The following is a 15,596-nucleotide window of genomic DNA, read 5'->3' as shown; positions in this document are numbered from 1 at the left end:
CTGTGGGCATCTGCTAGGCCACTGTGAGAATAGTCTCATGTCCTTAAGGTGACATTGTGGCATGCTGGCTAACCTAGGAGCTAAGTTCATTCCTTGCAATCCAAACACGGGCCTATCAATAGATGAAACACACAGTTAATGTCTAAGTTCGTGGTTTTTTCCTTCAAACTTCCTAGTCCCTGTTCTTTGCTGCCCTTGGTAATAATTTAATTGTAGCAAAGCAGATATAAAATGCCTGCAAAACGAACACCAGGTCACAGAAAATAGCTATCAACATTATTTTACCACATCCCATCATAAATACAAAATTAATGGGTGATATAGATCCAGATCTTCACCAATCTATGTGTTGTCCAGTCCTTATTATTCATCTTTGCCTTTCCTCTGAGCTCAACAACTACCAAAATAAACTGAACTTCGTGAGCAATGTTTCCATGCAGGAGATTTCGCTCTTTTCATTCCAATCCACAATGCAAGCAGGGGTGGCCAGTTAGCTACAGTAGACATGTTGCGGTATAACAACTGAGTAAGGTGGCATGTATTTCTATTACTAAACATAATTAGCAGAGATTTATGAGCATCAACAAAACCGAAATAATACTACTTTAATAAAAAATAATGCAAATCATGTTTTGGCACTTTTAAAGACGTAACAGGCTTCCTATGGCACAAATGTGGTTCAAAACCTGAATCACCCAATAGATTGTAGATCAAAGGTCTGGGAGAAGAGCGCAGCATGGACACCCCCCCAAAAAGACCCTCAGGAGGTGGGAGCTGCTAGGCTGTTAGTCTGATTGAGTTTTTCCCCTTTCTGGATTGGAGGTTCTTCGTAAATTAAGACAAAACATAAATACGTGCCTGGCAAGCTTAAAGTTTGATGTTAGTTATATCAAATTAATGGATCTTATTATTTAACTCAGACCTTCCTTTGCTGAAGAAACCTCTTTATCCCACAAAAGGGATCCAATTAAGGGGGAATTTTGTTTTCCCAGTTAATGAAGTGAAGAGGTTTATGGGAAACTTTAGGGTTGGTAAGAGGACACTTAAAAATGAGCATTCCTCTCTTTCTTTTCTTCTTCCAGCTACCAGTTAAGGCGACGGTTTCTTCAGCTTTTTAGTGTCAAGCGGCTGTGCAAGGACAACGAAGAGAAGTGGCAACAAGAAACAGCTGCCTTTTGCATTGAGGTTGCTTGGAGGAAGCAGCTGAGCCAAACCCCTTTGAAATCAATTTCCTCCAGCAAAAGCCTTAAGTCCACGAACAAAAGCAACTCAGGTTTAAACTCTACACAGAAGCCATCCACCTTGAAGCAGATATACGGTAGGAAAGCATTTTCTTGGGTACTTATTTTGAGGAGTTAAGGATTTGTTTGTGTCATATTCTCCAGTTTAAAATGTTGGAACATAATGCAACTCCAGCATCATCAGAAATGGATATATTTGTCCTGCAGATGTACACTATCTGAATATATTTGAAACAGAGCTGGGAATCCACTGCCCACAGCTCGCAGGAACCTCCTGCTCTTCACCCTGGCCATTTCCTGAGATGTAATTAGGCTTAAAAAAAAAATAAATACAAAGCCTCCATTGGTGCCAGTGGAAGCTTTTTAAAAACCTAACTGGAGTTCAGGGTGTTGGGAGGGTTTTTTTGAGAAATTAACTCTTCCCTGCCTCTCACACTGAGACCCCCAACATAAAAACCCAGGCATCATTTAAGCTTCCTGTTCAGGTGGCATTCTCAGAGGGCATTGCAGCGGGTCTTAAGAGTAAGGGTGGCAACAAAAGGTTAAATGAGCATGCTAGCAGTTGTATTTACACTGTTCAGTTTTGTTATGTCCCCCTCTCTAAAGCTGAACAGTAACTAAAGGTAAAGGTAAAGGTACCCCTGCCCATACGGGCCAGTCTTGACAGACTCTAGGGTTGTGCGCTCATCTCACTCTAGAGGCCGGGAGCCAGCACTGTCCGCAGACACTTCCGGGTCACGTGGCCGGCATGACAAGCTGCATCTGGCAAGCCAGCGCAGCACACGGAACGCCGTTTACCTTCCCGCTAGTAAGCGGTCCCTATTTATCTACTTGCACCCGGGGGTGCTTTCAAACTGCTAGGTTGGCAGGCGCTGGGACCGAACAATGGGAGCGCACCCCACCACGGGGATTCGAACCGCCGACCTTTCGATCGGCAAGCCCTAGGCGCTGAGGCTTTTACCCACAGCACCACCCGCGTCCCTCAAACAATAACTACAGTAGAACAAAGAGTGAAAAATGTAGAAATGCAAGCACAAATGTTCACACTTGATTTGAAAACTTGTTCTTAAAGGGCGCTCTCAAGAGGGAAGAGTGCATCATCCAGAGAGACCTCCTTCTTCAAAATACAAGCTTTCTGAACTACAGATACTATCAGGTACCGCTTGTTGGCCTAAAAGTCAAAATTGGTTGATAGCTGGTGTACCCTTAATTAAATGTGATATATTTGGTTTAGAATCAGAATGGGCCAGACAACACCAGAAACTACTTCATTCCTTCGGTTTTATTGATCAGATCCATTCACTAGATTAGGGGGTGGACTTGCACTTAATTTATTTCTTGCTACAAAAGTGTGTAGATTTTGGATTAAACCAACAATCGGGAAACCTTCCTCAACAAAAGTCGGTCAATTGATTATTTGGAATTGGGATGAACATTTCTTAACAATATGCTGTAGATGGCTGCAAATTACAGTGGTATTGTTCCTTATTATTAAATTGTAGTGTAGGGTATTAATTCATTTTGATGACGCTGAAATGTTGATCTCCCTTCTAGTTTTCACCCTCCCAGTTAACTTGCTGTGACTGGAGGCCTTTGTAATCTCAGAAAGGTTCTTTGTTGTGCCCTCCTGAACATAGCTTGGGGAGTTATCAAGACTTCTCACCTGCCAACTTTCACACAGCCATCTATGCAAGACCTTAAAACTTCCTCAAATGTTAATTCAACTTGTGCCCCCCCCACCCAGTCTCCCCCTTGAGTTTTCCATACAGTCCAATTGTAGGCCTTGCAATTTCTCGATGCATTCGCTTTTTCATAACTTGGTGATGAGTAAGACAGTGATAGGGATTTTGCCCAGTCTGTTAAGAACAGTACTTTCATTCACCAGACGGTGACTCAGAAAACTTTTGCCCTGTCTAAAGATGACAGTACATTTTCCTTTAAGCATGAGGTTTTTCAAAGAAGTTCAGAACTGCCAGCAACCAGAGCTTATAGGGTGTATCTGACACGTTTCTAGAGCGAATTTGATTCCACTTGATGTGTGTCGCAGAAGTGATACAAAAGGTAAACCAGCATTCCCTTTAAAAGTAAGGCATCTTGTTGAGAAGTGGAATAATTCAGTTGGTGTGTAAGTGCCAAAGGCAGGGGATGGATACCAATAAAAATCCAACTTAATTTTCTTGTAAACTTCTGCTAAACTTGATTTGGAAAATGCTTTCAAAGCCCAGACCTCGCACACTTAGTGCGAGAATCCTTAGAAGGTAACTCAAGGTTCATAAGAATGTAATAAAAATTACACATTTTTGACCTTTAATAGGATATATTGCAACTTGGCTATACTTAGCTTTAAACACTGAAAAAATATGGTTGTGTGTGTTGCATTTCCGATACCTGTATGCAGCACTTCTTACTGGGCAAAGGAGTAATGACTCCTCAAGTGATAAATAATTTCAAGGTGCAGTGTAACTAATAGTGGTAAACAGTACTATATTTCTAGTAAAAAGGGGTGCTGGAACTTGCCATGAATGCCTCCCTTGTTCTCTTATAATGGCAATGGCACCACCTTAGAGGTGCTGGAACTGAGTTTCAGCTGGAAAAAAGCCCTAGTGGTAAATAAATGTTTTAAATAAAATTTTGCAGATGAGTATTATAATGGTAGTGTTTGAATTAGACAGGCTAACCTAAAGAGCAAGCAGAAATATAGGTTCCTCAAGAATGGTTTAATGGTTTTTGGTTGGATGAGGCAGCTTTAAGTAGCTCTGGTGCTCAATAAAAGTTTATTAATGAGAGAAATGTCAAGTATTTTCACTCCTTGTTGGCCAAACATACTAATTTGTAGTTGCTTTGCAGAAAATGGATTGCAGTACCTTTGCCTGCTGGAAAACAAAAGGAAATTTAGACCATTTTCATCCAGTATGAAACCTACAACAACAGTAAAAATGAAGCACACCAGATCAAGGCATGAAAGCAAGACTGACCTATAGCATAAGAGGAGAGCCTATCAATTATATATGGACATATTAAAATTACCTTTAATAGTATTTTCATCATTGTATTCACATAACTGATCATAAACTGTTCCAGATTCTGAAACTTCCACTCTCAAAAAACGGTAAAATCCATTAAACTTTTACATTATTGAAAACTTTCTGCTTTCTGAGTGAACTAGCAACAACTAGAATGCTCCCACCGTCACCCTATAAATAAAATGAAAAAACACACAACCAATTTTCTCAAGGTTTGAGTAGAATTCCTTTTTTTTAATCAGTAATATACAAGGCCCAAAAGGTTCGCACCAGCCTGGCAGCTGAAATTCTCAATGATTTGCTCTTTCCTTCCTTCCTTCCTTCCTTCCTTCCTTCCTTCCTTCCTTCCTTCCTTCCTAGAGAGGCAGATCTGAACCAACAGTACTCAAGACACCTTGCTCAAAAGTAGTCACAAGTCAGCAGTTCCACGCTGACAGATAAAGTCATTATCTTTCATCAAACCACTGCATTCGCCAAAATATCCAACAGGTTTTGCAGCTCTCTGCTAGTTTGGACAACTCTGGCTTGAACTTTGTGAACTATGAAAATGAGCAAGGATGGCAAAACCTCAGGTTAATAATAAAAAGGTAGTTAAGACAATCCTCAGTTTTATAAGAAAAATAATATGCAAAAGGATTTTTTTTTTACTACATACATCAAGAATAATGTGTTACAAAACTTGCCTGGGGCGGGAGTTGGGAGGCCATTCAATGAAACTGGCATTTCTCCACAATCTCTTCATTCACTCTAGCCAACGTAGTGCGCACTCTCCTCCAAAAGCAGCTTTTAAAATGCCCTGTATCCCTTAAGGGGTAGAGCAAGAACCTTCCTGCACAGTTCTCTTCTGGCCTCTGCATTAGCAGCATCCCTGTGAAAGTTCCTCCCCGCACGCTTATGGGGTAGCTGCTATTTGCACTGGAAAGAAATCCCCCTTTGCACCAGCTTCAGACAAGAGATTTTCCTGAGGACCACAGCAGGAGGGAAGTGGAAGCTTCCCTTCCAGGCCTGCTGCAATTTCAGAAGTTGTCAGTCTTACCAGCAGACACTTTCCACCTTTGAAACGCAAAGACACGTTTTACATCATGTATAGTTTGGCCCTTAGTGATGGCAGCATGCTGCTCAGAACCAGCTGCTTTTGAATTTTTGGTACAAATACAGGAAAAGTAGCTTTTTACATGAAAAAGTCTTTTTAATGAAATGTAACTTCAATTTCCACAGAAAATTGACATTTTGCACTGAGACCTGCAATCAAATGCAGTCGTTCTCTTTAATATACTGTGTCAGCTGCACCAGATCCTGGGGGATGTGTGGCTAAGTATATATTGTAATAGTAATGGAGGTCTGTCAGCCACTGGTCTTGAGCTTCGCCACTCTTCAATACCTAGAAACAGAAAATAGAGTTACCGCTTGGAATTTTTCAACATACCCTTGCTTCTGACTTTTCAAAATAAATATAGTTTTATTGATTTCCTATATACTGTATAACAATTACAAAAAGAGAGAGGGGATACAAAAACAAAACCCCCCTTGCCTTCCTCTTGGACAGATCAATCTAGTTAAGTTTGCCAGAGTCCCAATCTGTGATTTTGGTAGTTGCTATTCTTCGGGACTATCAGTAAAGTATTTTATAAAAGGATGCCATATTTCAACAAAATCGTCTACATCTTTTATATTATTCAATGCATGTAATCTTTGTTAATTTTTCTGATACAGCAACAGCCCATACATTCTGTTTCCAATGGGAGGTATAAGGTAAAAGGGTAAAGAACCCCTGGATAGTTAAGTCCAGTCAAGGGTGACTATGGGGTGTGGCGCTCATTTCGCTTCAGGTCGAGGGAGCTGGTGTTTGTCCGCAGAAAGCTTTCCAGGTCATGTGGCCGGCATGATTAAACTGCTTCTGGCGCAGTGGGACACTGATGAGTGCCAGAGCACATAGAAACACTACCTTCCCGCCTCCGCGGTACCTATTTATCTACTTGCACTGGTGTGCTTTTGAATTGCTAGGTTGGCAGGAGCTGGGACAGAGCAATGGGAGCTCATTCCGTAGTGGGGATTCGAACTGCCGATCTTCTGATCGGAAAGCCCAAGAGGCTAAGTGGTTTAGAGTCACCACAGCGCCACCTGCGTCCCTCCAATGAGAGATACACAGATGTTCCAATCCTTTCCAATTCTGTGCCTCTAGTAGGCGTGCCGCTACTAAAAGTAATTAGTTCTTTATAACAAAGGTCAGATTGCCCTTCTCTAAAAATAGTTAACAATCCCAAACTTGGGGTGCATTCCTCATGTTGACCCATAATAAAGCTTATTCCTGTAAACACCCTCTACCAGAAGGGCGTTATGTGAAATGTGGTACCTATACTACTGCAGCCTCTCCAGCTCAATGGTGGGATAGTTTTGCGACTGACATTTTAATGATTATTTTGAATAGTTTTTATGGTGTTTTATTGTACTTGTCTACATTATTGTAAACTACCCTGAAATTCTATACTAGTGCTGTACAAGTTGGCAGTACAGTGGTGCCTCGCAAGACGAAAAGAATCCGTTCCGCGATTCTCTTCGTCTAGCGTTTTTTTCGTCTTGCGAAGCAACCCCATTAGCGGCTAAGAGGATTAGCGCTATTAGCGATTTAGCGGCTTAAAGGATTAGCGGCTAAGCTGCTAAAAGGCTATTAGTGGCTTAGCGGCTTTGAAAAAGGGGGGGAAGCGGGGGGGAAATGGCGAGACTCGCAAGACGTTTTCGTCTTGCGAAGCAAGCCCATAGGGAAATTCGTCTTGCGAAGCGCATCGCAAACGGAAAACCCTTTCGTCTAGCGGGTTTTCCGTCTTGCGAGGCATTCGTCTTGCGGGGCACCACTGTATATATTTTTATAAATATCACAATTTCATTAGTTTAGATGCTTTTCATGAACTAGTGTTTGTTATGGAGAAAACAATATTGCCATATTTATTTTCTCAAACACAACTTGGAACTCCCATCTCTGAAAATATAAACACTGGGTACAACTTTTCAGGCTTCTCTCATGAAGTAGGCAGGGCAGGGAAGAGAGAGGATTACAGTTACGTAAGAATGTAAGAAGAGTCCTGCTGGATCAGGCCTTTGGCCCTTCTGGTCCTGCATCCTGTTTCACAGCGCCTAACCAGATGCGCCTGGGAAACCAGCAGGCAAAATAGGAGCACAAGAGCAATACTTGCCCCTTCCATGGTTTCCAGCAACACAGTTAATTGGAATTACATAAATTAGGCTCTTTCCTGGTATGCTGTGAGGAATTATTTAGGCTAATCAGCAGTTGCATTTAGTAAATTAAAAGAAAATGCTTTTATAAAGCAACAATGTTTCCAAATCGTATCATTGTACTTGGACACTTCCCTAATTATCCCTTCAGGTGTTATAATGCAAACCGTGTTGAACGTACCAGGCTATGCTTATTAAAGGAGAAATAACATTCCACCACTTTTGGTTGCTATTGACCCAAAGCTAATGATTTCATGGAGACGGGTTCACACACATATAGAAGTAGCAACCAGCATCTGTTCATTCTAATAGTTCACTCCTTTTATTTTCAAGCAGGATATATTGTATTTGGACACACTGAGCTTTGAAACATGGAAAGGGCTAGCACTGGGATAGAATCCCCTTATAAAGGGGATTCTTGAGATATGGGGGGGGGGGGTGACCCTGCTTTTTAAAGAAAGTCCCCTTCAAAGCAGCAAGGACTAAGAGCTGCATATGCTGCAAGCAGACTTTGGCGGCACAGCCCTCACCCACTGCAAATGGGAGCTGGAAGGACAGCTGCTTGCTCAGCCTAGGGCCCAGTGGAGCAGGGAGATACAGTGGTACCTCGCAAGACGAATGCTTCGCTAGACGAAAGGGTTTTTTGAGCTGCTTCGCAAGACGATTTTCCCTATGGGCTTGCTTCGCAAGACGGAAACGTCTTGCAAGTTTGTTTCCTTTTTCTTAACACCATTAATACAGTTGCGACTTGACTTCGAGGAGCAACTCATAGAACGCGGTGTGGTAGCCTTTTTTGAGGTTTTTAAAGACTTTGGTGGTTTTTGAAGCTTTTCCCGACACCGTGCTTCGCAAGACGAAAAAAATCGCAAGACGACAAAACTTGCGGAACGAATTAATTTCGTCTTGCGAGGCACCACTGTATGCCTAGAGAATGCACACGCCCCTCAGGTGTGCCTTTCTCAATCTCATCCCTGTTTCTCAACAGGGGGACTGCCCCTTTACAGTTTAAAGCAGCCTTCCCCCAACATGTTATCCAGGCGCTTTGGAAACAATCCCCACCAACCCGAAGACAGCACTGATGGCCAGGAGAGGAAAGGAAAATTCTCTTGGCTCTCAGAGGGCCCATTGCTCTTCGCTTGCAAATAGGAGCACGTCTGCTTCAAGGTGTGTGCGTCAGGCCAAGGTAAGTTAAACGGCCATCAGGGACGCTGAAAACTAGCCTGAGCAAGTAGTGATTGAGCATGAGTGCCTACCGTGATATCTTTGACAATCTGTTTCACCAGAAGTTCATTGGTCACCATATGACTTCGAAGCTGTCCGTGCTGCATTAGCAAGCGGAGGAGCTGGGCAAGGACAGGCAGTTCCTCCGGACAGACTCTGCTCACTTGAAGACTCTGCAACATCAGCCTCAATACGCGAGGCGAGGCAGTGAGCACAGAAATGCAGCAGCTCCACAATGCGTCCCTGCAGAGGAAGAAAGCACAGCCAGAGAGTCTATAAGGGAAACCAAGGGCACGGGAGTTATTTAAGCTCAAATTAACTTTCTCAGTCCACCTCTCTGGAGAACAAAAATGGGTACTATAGTTTCTAGGAAGAAAATGGCACAGAAAATGACAAAAACTGGTACACTAAAGTTACTTGCAAACCATTTCCACCAATTTGTCTCCAGTTATAGTTAAAAAAATATTTTTAAAATACTTATTAATATTTAACTACATAGAGTCAATTATATAGTCAACCGTGAATACATTGTGCAAGAAAGAACGGATTATCAAATTAAAACTGCCTGATATCTAACATGCACACAGGAGCCGTGACCCAGTTCAAGATTCTGGCGCTGCAAGTTACAGTAAGATTTCTACCGTTTGGACAAAGGGTAGTCAATCAAAGAAATCCCAATTGCAGAGGTAACATTCCTGTCTGATTTATCTCTCGCTTACTTTAAAATCAGTTTTGTTTTGTTTTTAAAAGGCACATTGTTTCAGAAGAGCTTACTGGGAATAACATTCTAGAGGGTTAGGTAAAGGTAAAGGGACCCCTGACCGTTAGGTCCAGTCGTGACCAACTCTGGGGTTGCGGAGTTCATCTCGCTTTATTGGCTGAGGGAGCCGGCGTAAAGCTTCCGGGTCATGTGGCCAGCATGACTAAGCCGCTTCTAGTGAACCAGAGCAGCGCATGGAAACGCCGTTTACCTTCCCGCTGGAGCGGTACCTATTTATCTACTTGCACTTTGAGGTGCTTTCGAACTGCTAGGTTGGCAGGAGCTGGGAGGGTGCTTTCAAACTGCTAGGTTGGCAGGGTGGGAGCTCACCCTGTCGCGGAGGAGCTCACCCTGTCGCGGGGATTCGAACCGCCGACCTTCTGATCGGCAAGTCCTAGGCTCTGTGGTTTAACCCACAGCGCCACCCACGTCCCTCTAGAGGGTTAGAAGAGAATTAAAGCAACTAGTGTCTTAGAATGCTGATATTCGAAATCCAGCCTGCTTTTGGCTCCATGGGTCAGATCTTCACCAAGATCTATTCTCATGTGGCTTCCCACCTGTTGTCCCAACAATCGCTTTGAAGTGCCAAAGTTAGTATTTCACAGCGCTGCACACAGCCAATCCAGCAGGCTTTGGCTCTCCCGCGTATAAGCTCAAGGGCGGCAGAACCAAAGCTTACTTTCTTGAAGTGCACTTTAAGGCTCCCATGTGTGCACCAGCACCCACATCCCTACCTGCTCCACAGCTGACATATATAGCATCAGATGTGGGGCAGGGGGCAGTGTTTGGGGGACATGGCCTTACAGGCAAAATTTGGACTCCCGGTGGGCAAGCTATAGCACACAAACCTGTCGTAAGGAGCCTGGAAAACTAAATAAGGCAACAGTCTAAATCCCAAAGATTTGTGTGATTGCTGGCGGTATGCAGCTGACTTATTCCTCAGTGTGGTGCAATGAAATGGAAGTCCATCAACCTTATAAAAAAAACTTGCACAGGTACAGGCTGATATTTTATTCCTCAAGTAAAACAAGCAAATTTCATATGTATTTCTAAAGTCCTTTTTACAGATGCCAATATCTGAGAATTCCTCAAATTAAAAGCTTACCTCTTCTGCAGGTGTTCTGTATCTTCTCTCTCTATCGTTAAGAGGAGATAAAGGAGACTGTAACACAAAGACGCTAGGAACTTTGCAAGGTTTTCATTAAGCAAGCACGCCTGATCCAAGAGCTTACTAATGGCACACAAAACAGATCCAGCGGCACTGTCAGGTATTACAGTCAACCCTGCCTAGGAGACAAAACAAATAAATTACCTTTCACACAGACACTCATTTCTGCCCTAGCTGTGCTTGCGCCTGTGTCTAGGAACAATTCTAAAAATAACTTCATTTCCCCCTCAATCTGTTACATTTTACAACCTGCCCCTCTTTTCCTTTGAGGATTGAGCACATTAATCCCATGAACTGGCATCTTATTTATTTAGCAACAGCCAAGCAAAACACCTTCCATACTACCTTGTACAGTGGGCTGAAGCTCACGTCACAGATTTAAAATACAGCGGAAGAATGTTACTATGTGGGTAGGATGAACAACGGGCCAGTTTCTGCACACCTCCTGCAAACTCTAGCCCAGGCACCCCCAAGCTCAGCCCTCCCTCCAGCAGTTTTGGGACTACAATTCCCATCATCCCTGACCACTGGTCCTGTTAACTAGGGATGATGGGAGCTGCAGTCCCTAAACAGCTGGAGGGCCCAGTTTGGGGATGCCTGCTCTAGCCTCTGTCCAGACAGACAAGAAATGTATTCTCAGGGTCCACGGACACATTGCAGCCAGGCCAAAGCATGTGAAGTGCACAGAAGGGCCAGAGAGGAGAGTGGCCTGGCAACAGTTCCTAGGGTCTCTCTAGGCAGATAGGCCTAAGAAACCCATGCTTGGGCAGAGGCTGAGAGGGTCCCCACTCACGGTCTGTGCCTTGGGTGTCAGCAGCAGAGACATGACAAAGAAATCAGGACATCAAGCTTCATGTCCATTCTGTTGCTATGGATTCATGGCAAAGTTTTTCACAAAACACTTGTCTAGAGTGGCAGTCCTAATGAAGTGAAATATAGTTCATGAAGGGTTCTGTTATCATTGTCTTTCTGTTTGACTTTGGTAGATAGATTTAATTTTTTTTGTTGGGAGAAACTATGAAGTCTTAAAACTTGCTAACTTTAAATAATGAATGCCCTGGTTCACTTTTTCCTCTTCCCTCCCCATTCCTTTTTCCTTTTGTGTTCCATTTTTTAGAATTGAAACCTGAGGTCAGGAACTGTCTTGTTTTTATTGATCTGTAATCCTTGCAGAGCCTTTTCAGCTGAAAAGTTGGGAGCCAATTAATGCTTGATTCTGGTGCAGCTTAGAAGAGCATGTATCACCAACTATGCTGTCCCTCTAGGTCACCCTGCCAGAATGGGGCTGGGAGGTACTGTAGCAAGTCATTCCTGGAACTGAGTCTTTCCTGAAACGAAGGATCCAGCAGGTCACGATGGGAGACTGCTGCTCTGAACCATGGCCCCTAAGCTTAGGGAGTGCTGCCATAGTGAGTTTTGTCTTCCATGCTTTCTAACATCTACATGAAACTGTTGGTCTGAAGATTTGGTCTGAAGTGTCAGGGGTTTCTAGTAATGCACTGAATGCCCTGAATCAATGTTTGGAGACAGTAAAGGATGGGATGTGGACAAACAATCCAGCGAAAAGAAAAGCAGTCCACCTGGAAGCAGTTGTCTCAGAGACGGCTGCACAGCCTGCTCTGGGTGGGTTTGAACCACTTCTTAGGAATGCAGCTTTTATTGTTTTCTGTGACCCCGTGCTGCTCCTGATAGCAGAAGTGGTGAGGGTCAGATTACCTGCAATGCTAAACCCACCACTTCATCCTCTGATTCGAATTACACCTTCCTACATGTGACCTGCAACTTGTGAATGCATACTGAAGTGTCATGTGCCCAGGGTCTTGCTTTGAAGGCATTCATTTGTGGATGTCTATAAATGAATTTTCACATCGAATTGCACACAGGTCATCTGCTGGAAAACCTCTTTCCGGGGTATCCAATAAATAACACCGTAAGTTTGGCTCTTGCCCATGAAACAGAAGTTCTTCATGCATATCGCCACAGATGAGGGGGACTGATTCATACTTTTAGAGAAAACAAGTTATAGATAAATTACTGATGTGCCAAAACTGTTACTTCTTTTAAAACACAAGAAAAAGAAAATATTTAAACTAAGTGTGGCATACTTCTTGATTATTTTTTTTAGGGAAGATTAAGGCAGTTAACAAATAGTTTACAGTTCACTGGAGTTAAATAATATTAGCTAACACAAAAAATATTATGTAAAAGTGACGGCAAATGTTACATTGGTCAGTACAGAATTACCTGGTACTGCTCTATTTTCACTAGTAATTGATTCATTTTAAAGCCCTAAAATGCCCCCATTTATCTCGAGGATAACGTCTTTGTACATATTCCTTCCTGTCCACTCATCAACATCAGAGGTGTTGCGCCAGCCAGCTGGTGGGCATGAAGAGAAAGGCCATTTTGTTGCTCTCGCAAAGGAAGCCCCTTCTCCCCAATGCCTCCATTACTGCTCATGGCCTGTGGCTGTTGCTGGTTTCTAATGATGGCCAACTGATAGTAAAAAAAAAATCCTTGTTGTCATTTGTTCCATTTTTATGACAGTTTGCTGTTGGTCATTTTGAAATTTCCATAAAGAAACATGGAATATAACATATTTAAACACAGTATGAAGACTTTCATGACTGCGATGAAATGTTTCTGCAACCGCTTATGAACAGGAAAACTGCTATTATATACTGTTCACAGACTAAGACATGGATAGTGAGTATAACTGCAAGGCCAGAAATGAGCCTAGCAGGAACATCTGCACATACCGAACTCTTTTTATTGGCCACAGTTTCAATCACAAACAATAATTAAATAAAACCAACATAGAATATATTCAGAATTACCACCTACCAGGTATTTGCAAATGCCATTTTGTACAATATCTATGCACTGGCTTCTTGAAGGTATAGTAGACAGACACTGGGTCACCACCTGTTAACAACAACAATATTAATGCCAATATTCACTGTACATCTACATCTTTGTTTCTACAAAGTCATAGTGGATACATGGTCAAAAGTGACATATTCCAGAATTCTAAAAGCTGCATTTAATCATGTCATATAGGTTAAAACCAGGCATAGGCATACTCGGCCCTCCAGATGTTTTGGGACTACAACTCCCATCATCCCTGACCACTGGTCCTGTTAGCTAGGGATCATGGGAGTTGTAGTCCCAAAACATCTGGAGGGCCGAGTTTGCCTGTGCCTGGGTTAAACCACTGACTCTGGCCCAGTTACCATCTCTCAGCCTAACCTACTTCACAGGGTCGTTGTGAGGCTAAAAATGGCGAGGAGGCACAAACACTATGCTTTGAACTCCTCAGAAGAAAGGTGGGACGTAAAAGCAAAAACAAACAAGGAAGTCAAGTCCTGCAGGGCTTCCATTTCCTGCTCACATTACAAGACACTAACGGTTTTAGAATCCTCTTCACCATCTGAAAGCATCACCAGTGACTCACAGTGAAGGCTAAGGGTCGCCTCCGTCACCCAGGAAGGGACATGTGGCTTGATTACTTCCCCCGTTCTCTTCCCCTTGTTGACTCCCTCCAGTCCAGTTCTGTGGCTGAGCCTGCGGCAGAAGAAGGCCCTCAACAGTACCAGGTTCAGACAGGGCGAGATAGCAGGGAAAGGAGGAAGGAACATCAACCTGGACAAAGAAATCTGTGTGGGCCTAACTGAGCTAAGTGGATATGGGCAGCCACCATGTATATTATCCAAGGTATGGTAGTGGATACCATCATGCACCACACAAGAGCAACTAGAGCTCTGTTATTTGTTTGTTACGGACGCACAGGTTGCATGTGCTCCTGGATGCAAACCGGGATTCCTTAAAATCAAGGAAAGTACCTGTTGCAGTACTATCCTCCTGAAGGCCACTTCAACCAAGGTATGCATGTCTATTCTTTACCAGGCACACCTGGCAAATGTAATTGTACCTATCAGATCTCTGTGATGGAAGCATTAGTGGTGAAAGTGGGAGATGTAGCGGTTGGGACAGTGTGCAAAAGTATGTGCTGAGCTTCATAGATCAAAGCTATGCAAGCTTTAATCCATCTTGTCAGCTTGAACTGGGAGAAGAGCCAACAGGGGACAGGATAGAGGAAGCCATCAAGTCACATGTCCCTGCCTTGTGCAAATGGGAGACGAACAACCCATGAACGGATGCGTCACATAGGCAAAGGAAAGAAGAATTCAAGCATGCCTTAAACGCTATATTTTGAAATGCTAACGAAACAGAGGTAAAGGATAACATCTTTTTCTGTTTTCTGAGGTCAGAACTCTGAAACATTTTGTGCACTGAACAGTGAGTGCTACAGTGAAAATTAAGTGACATAAATAGACAATTCCTTAGAAACCTTATCTTGCAATCTGGAAAGGCAACAAACCTGTAGACATGAAGCCTCGAGGGATAAAGCACTGACAACAGAAGGATCAAATTGCTCTCTGGCTACAGTCAATATTGAGACTACAGATCCAATGCTAATGAAGACTCCCTGCCTGTAATTGGAAAACAACCTCCCTCCCCACTCATAACCCAACTGCCATTTATGCTGACACTTAAAACATTTACTCATCTTACTACCTTCCTTCCGATTTAGAAAATCCCAACACAGTCCAGGCATGTGCTCAAACAAATTATATGGGCAATTAGTGCCCCGTGGTTCTTAAAAAATAGGTTGCAACTGTTGCCACAGCTCTTTTTTCCATATCCTTGAGTATCTACAAAGTGAATGAATATAACCATAAATTCTTCTGCTCATTCTCTTCAACTCAGCTCACTGAGCATCGAATGCAGGCTTCCCTAACCTGGTGCTTCCCAGATGTTTTGAACTCCAACCATCTCTAATTACTGGCCATGCTGATCAGAGTTGCAGTCCAAAACATCTGGATGGCATCCAGTTGAGGAAGCCTGATTTGACCATATAAACCACCCCGGACTCTGTGATCATCCTCTGA

At 43.1% G+C, this 15,596-nt stretch overlaps 2 protein-coding genes across 10 annotated transcripts in view; one reads left to right on the top strand and one right to left on the bottom strand.

Moving 5' to 3' along the window:
- INVS (inversin) overlaps nt 1-4,386 on the top strand; it is a 64,908-nt gene extending 60,522 nt beyond the window's left edge. For all 3 annotated transcript variants that reach the window (XM_028702156.2, XM_028702155.2, XM_028702158.2), the window contains 3 exons: nt 1,083-1,318; nt 2,314-2,397; nt 4,089-4,386. In XM_028702156.2, the coding sequence (XP_028557989.2) occupies nt 1,083-1,318; nt 2,314-2,397; nt 4,089-4,222 (454 nt within the window). In that variant the 3' untranslated portion in view covers nt 4,223-4,386. The remainder of the gene's footprint in view (nt 1-1,082; nt 1,319-2,313; nt 2,398-4,088) is intronic.
- Nucleotides 4,387-5,428: 1,042 nt separating this feature from the next.
- The window catches only part of TEX10 (testis expressed 10), a 35,176-nt gene continuing 25,008 nt past the window's right edge, over nt 5,429-15,596 (bottom strand). For 6 of the 7 annotated variants that reach the window (XM_077917632.1, XM_077917635.1, XM_077917631.1 and 3 more), the window contains 4 exons: nt 13,489-13,569; nt 10,582-10,763; nt 8,749-8,959; nt 5,429-5,645 (listed from right to left, as the gene is read on the bottom strand). In XM_077917632.1, coding sequence (XP_077773758.1) covers nt 5,532-5,645; nt 8,749-8,959; nt 10,582-10,763; nt 13,489-13,569 — 588 coding nt within the window. In that variant the 3' untranslated portion in view covers nt 5,429-5,531. The remainder of the gene's footprint in view (nt 5,646-8,748; nt 8,960-10,581; nt 10,764-13,488; nt 13,570-15,596) is intronic. The other variant, XM_077917634.1, reaches the window with a different exon arrangement.

This window comes from Podarcis muralis, chromosome 13, assembly GCF_964188315.1.
Source record: "Podarcis muralis chromosome 13, rPodMur119.hap1.1, whole genome shotgun sequence".
In the NCBI taxonomy this organism is placed as follows: domain Eukaryota; kingdom Metazoa; phylum Chordata; class Lepidosauria; order Squamata; family Lacertidae; genus Podarcis; species Podarcis muralis.
The sequence above is the reverse complement of the archived record's forward strand: the minus strand, read 5'-3'. Positions and strand labels throughout refer to the sequence as shown.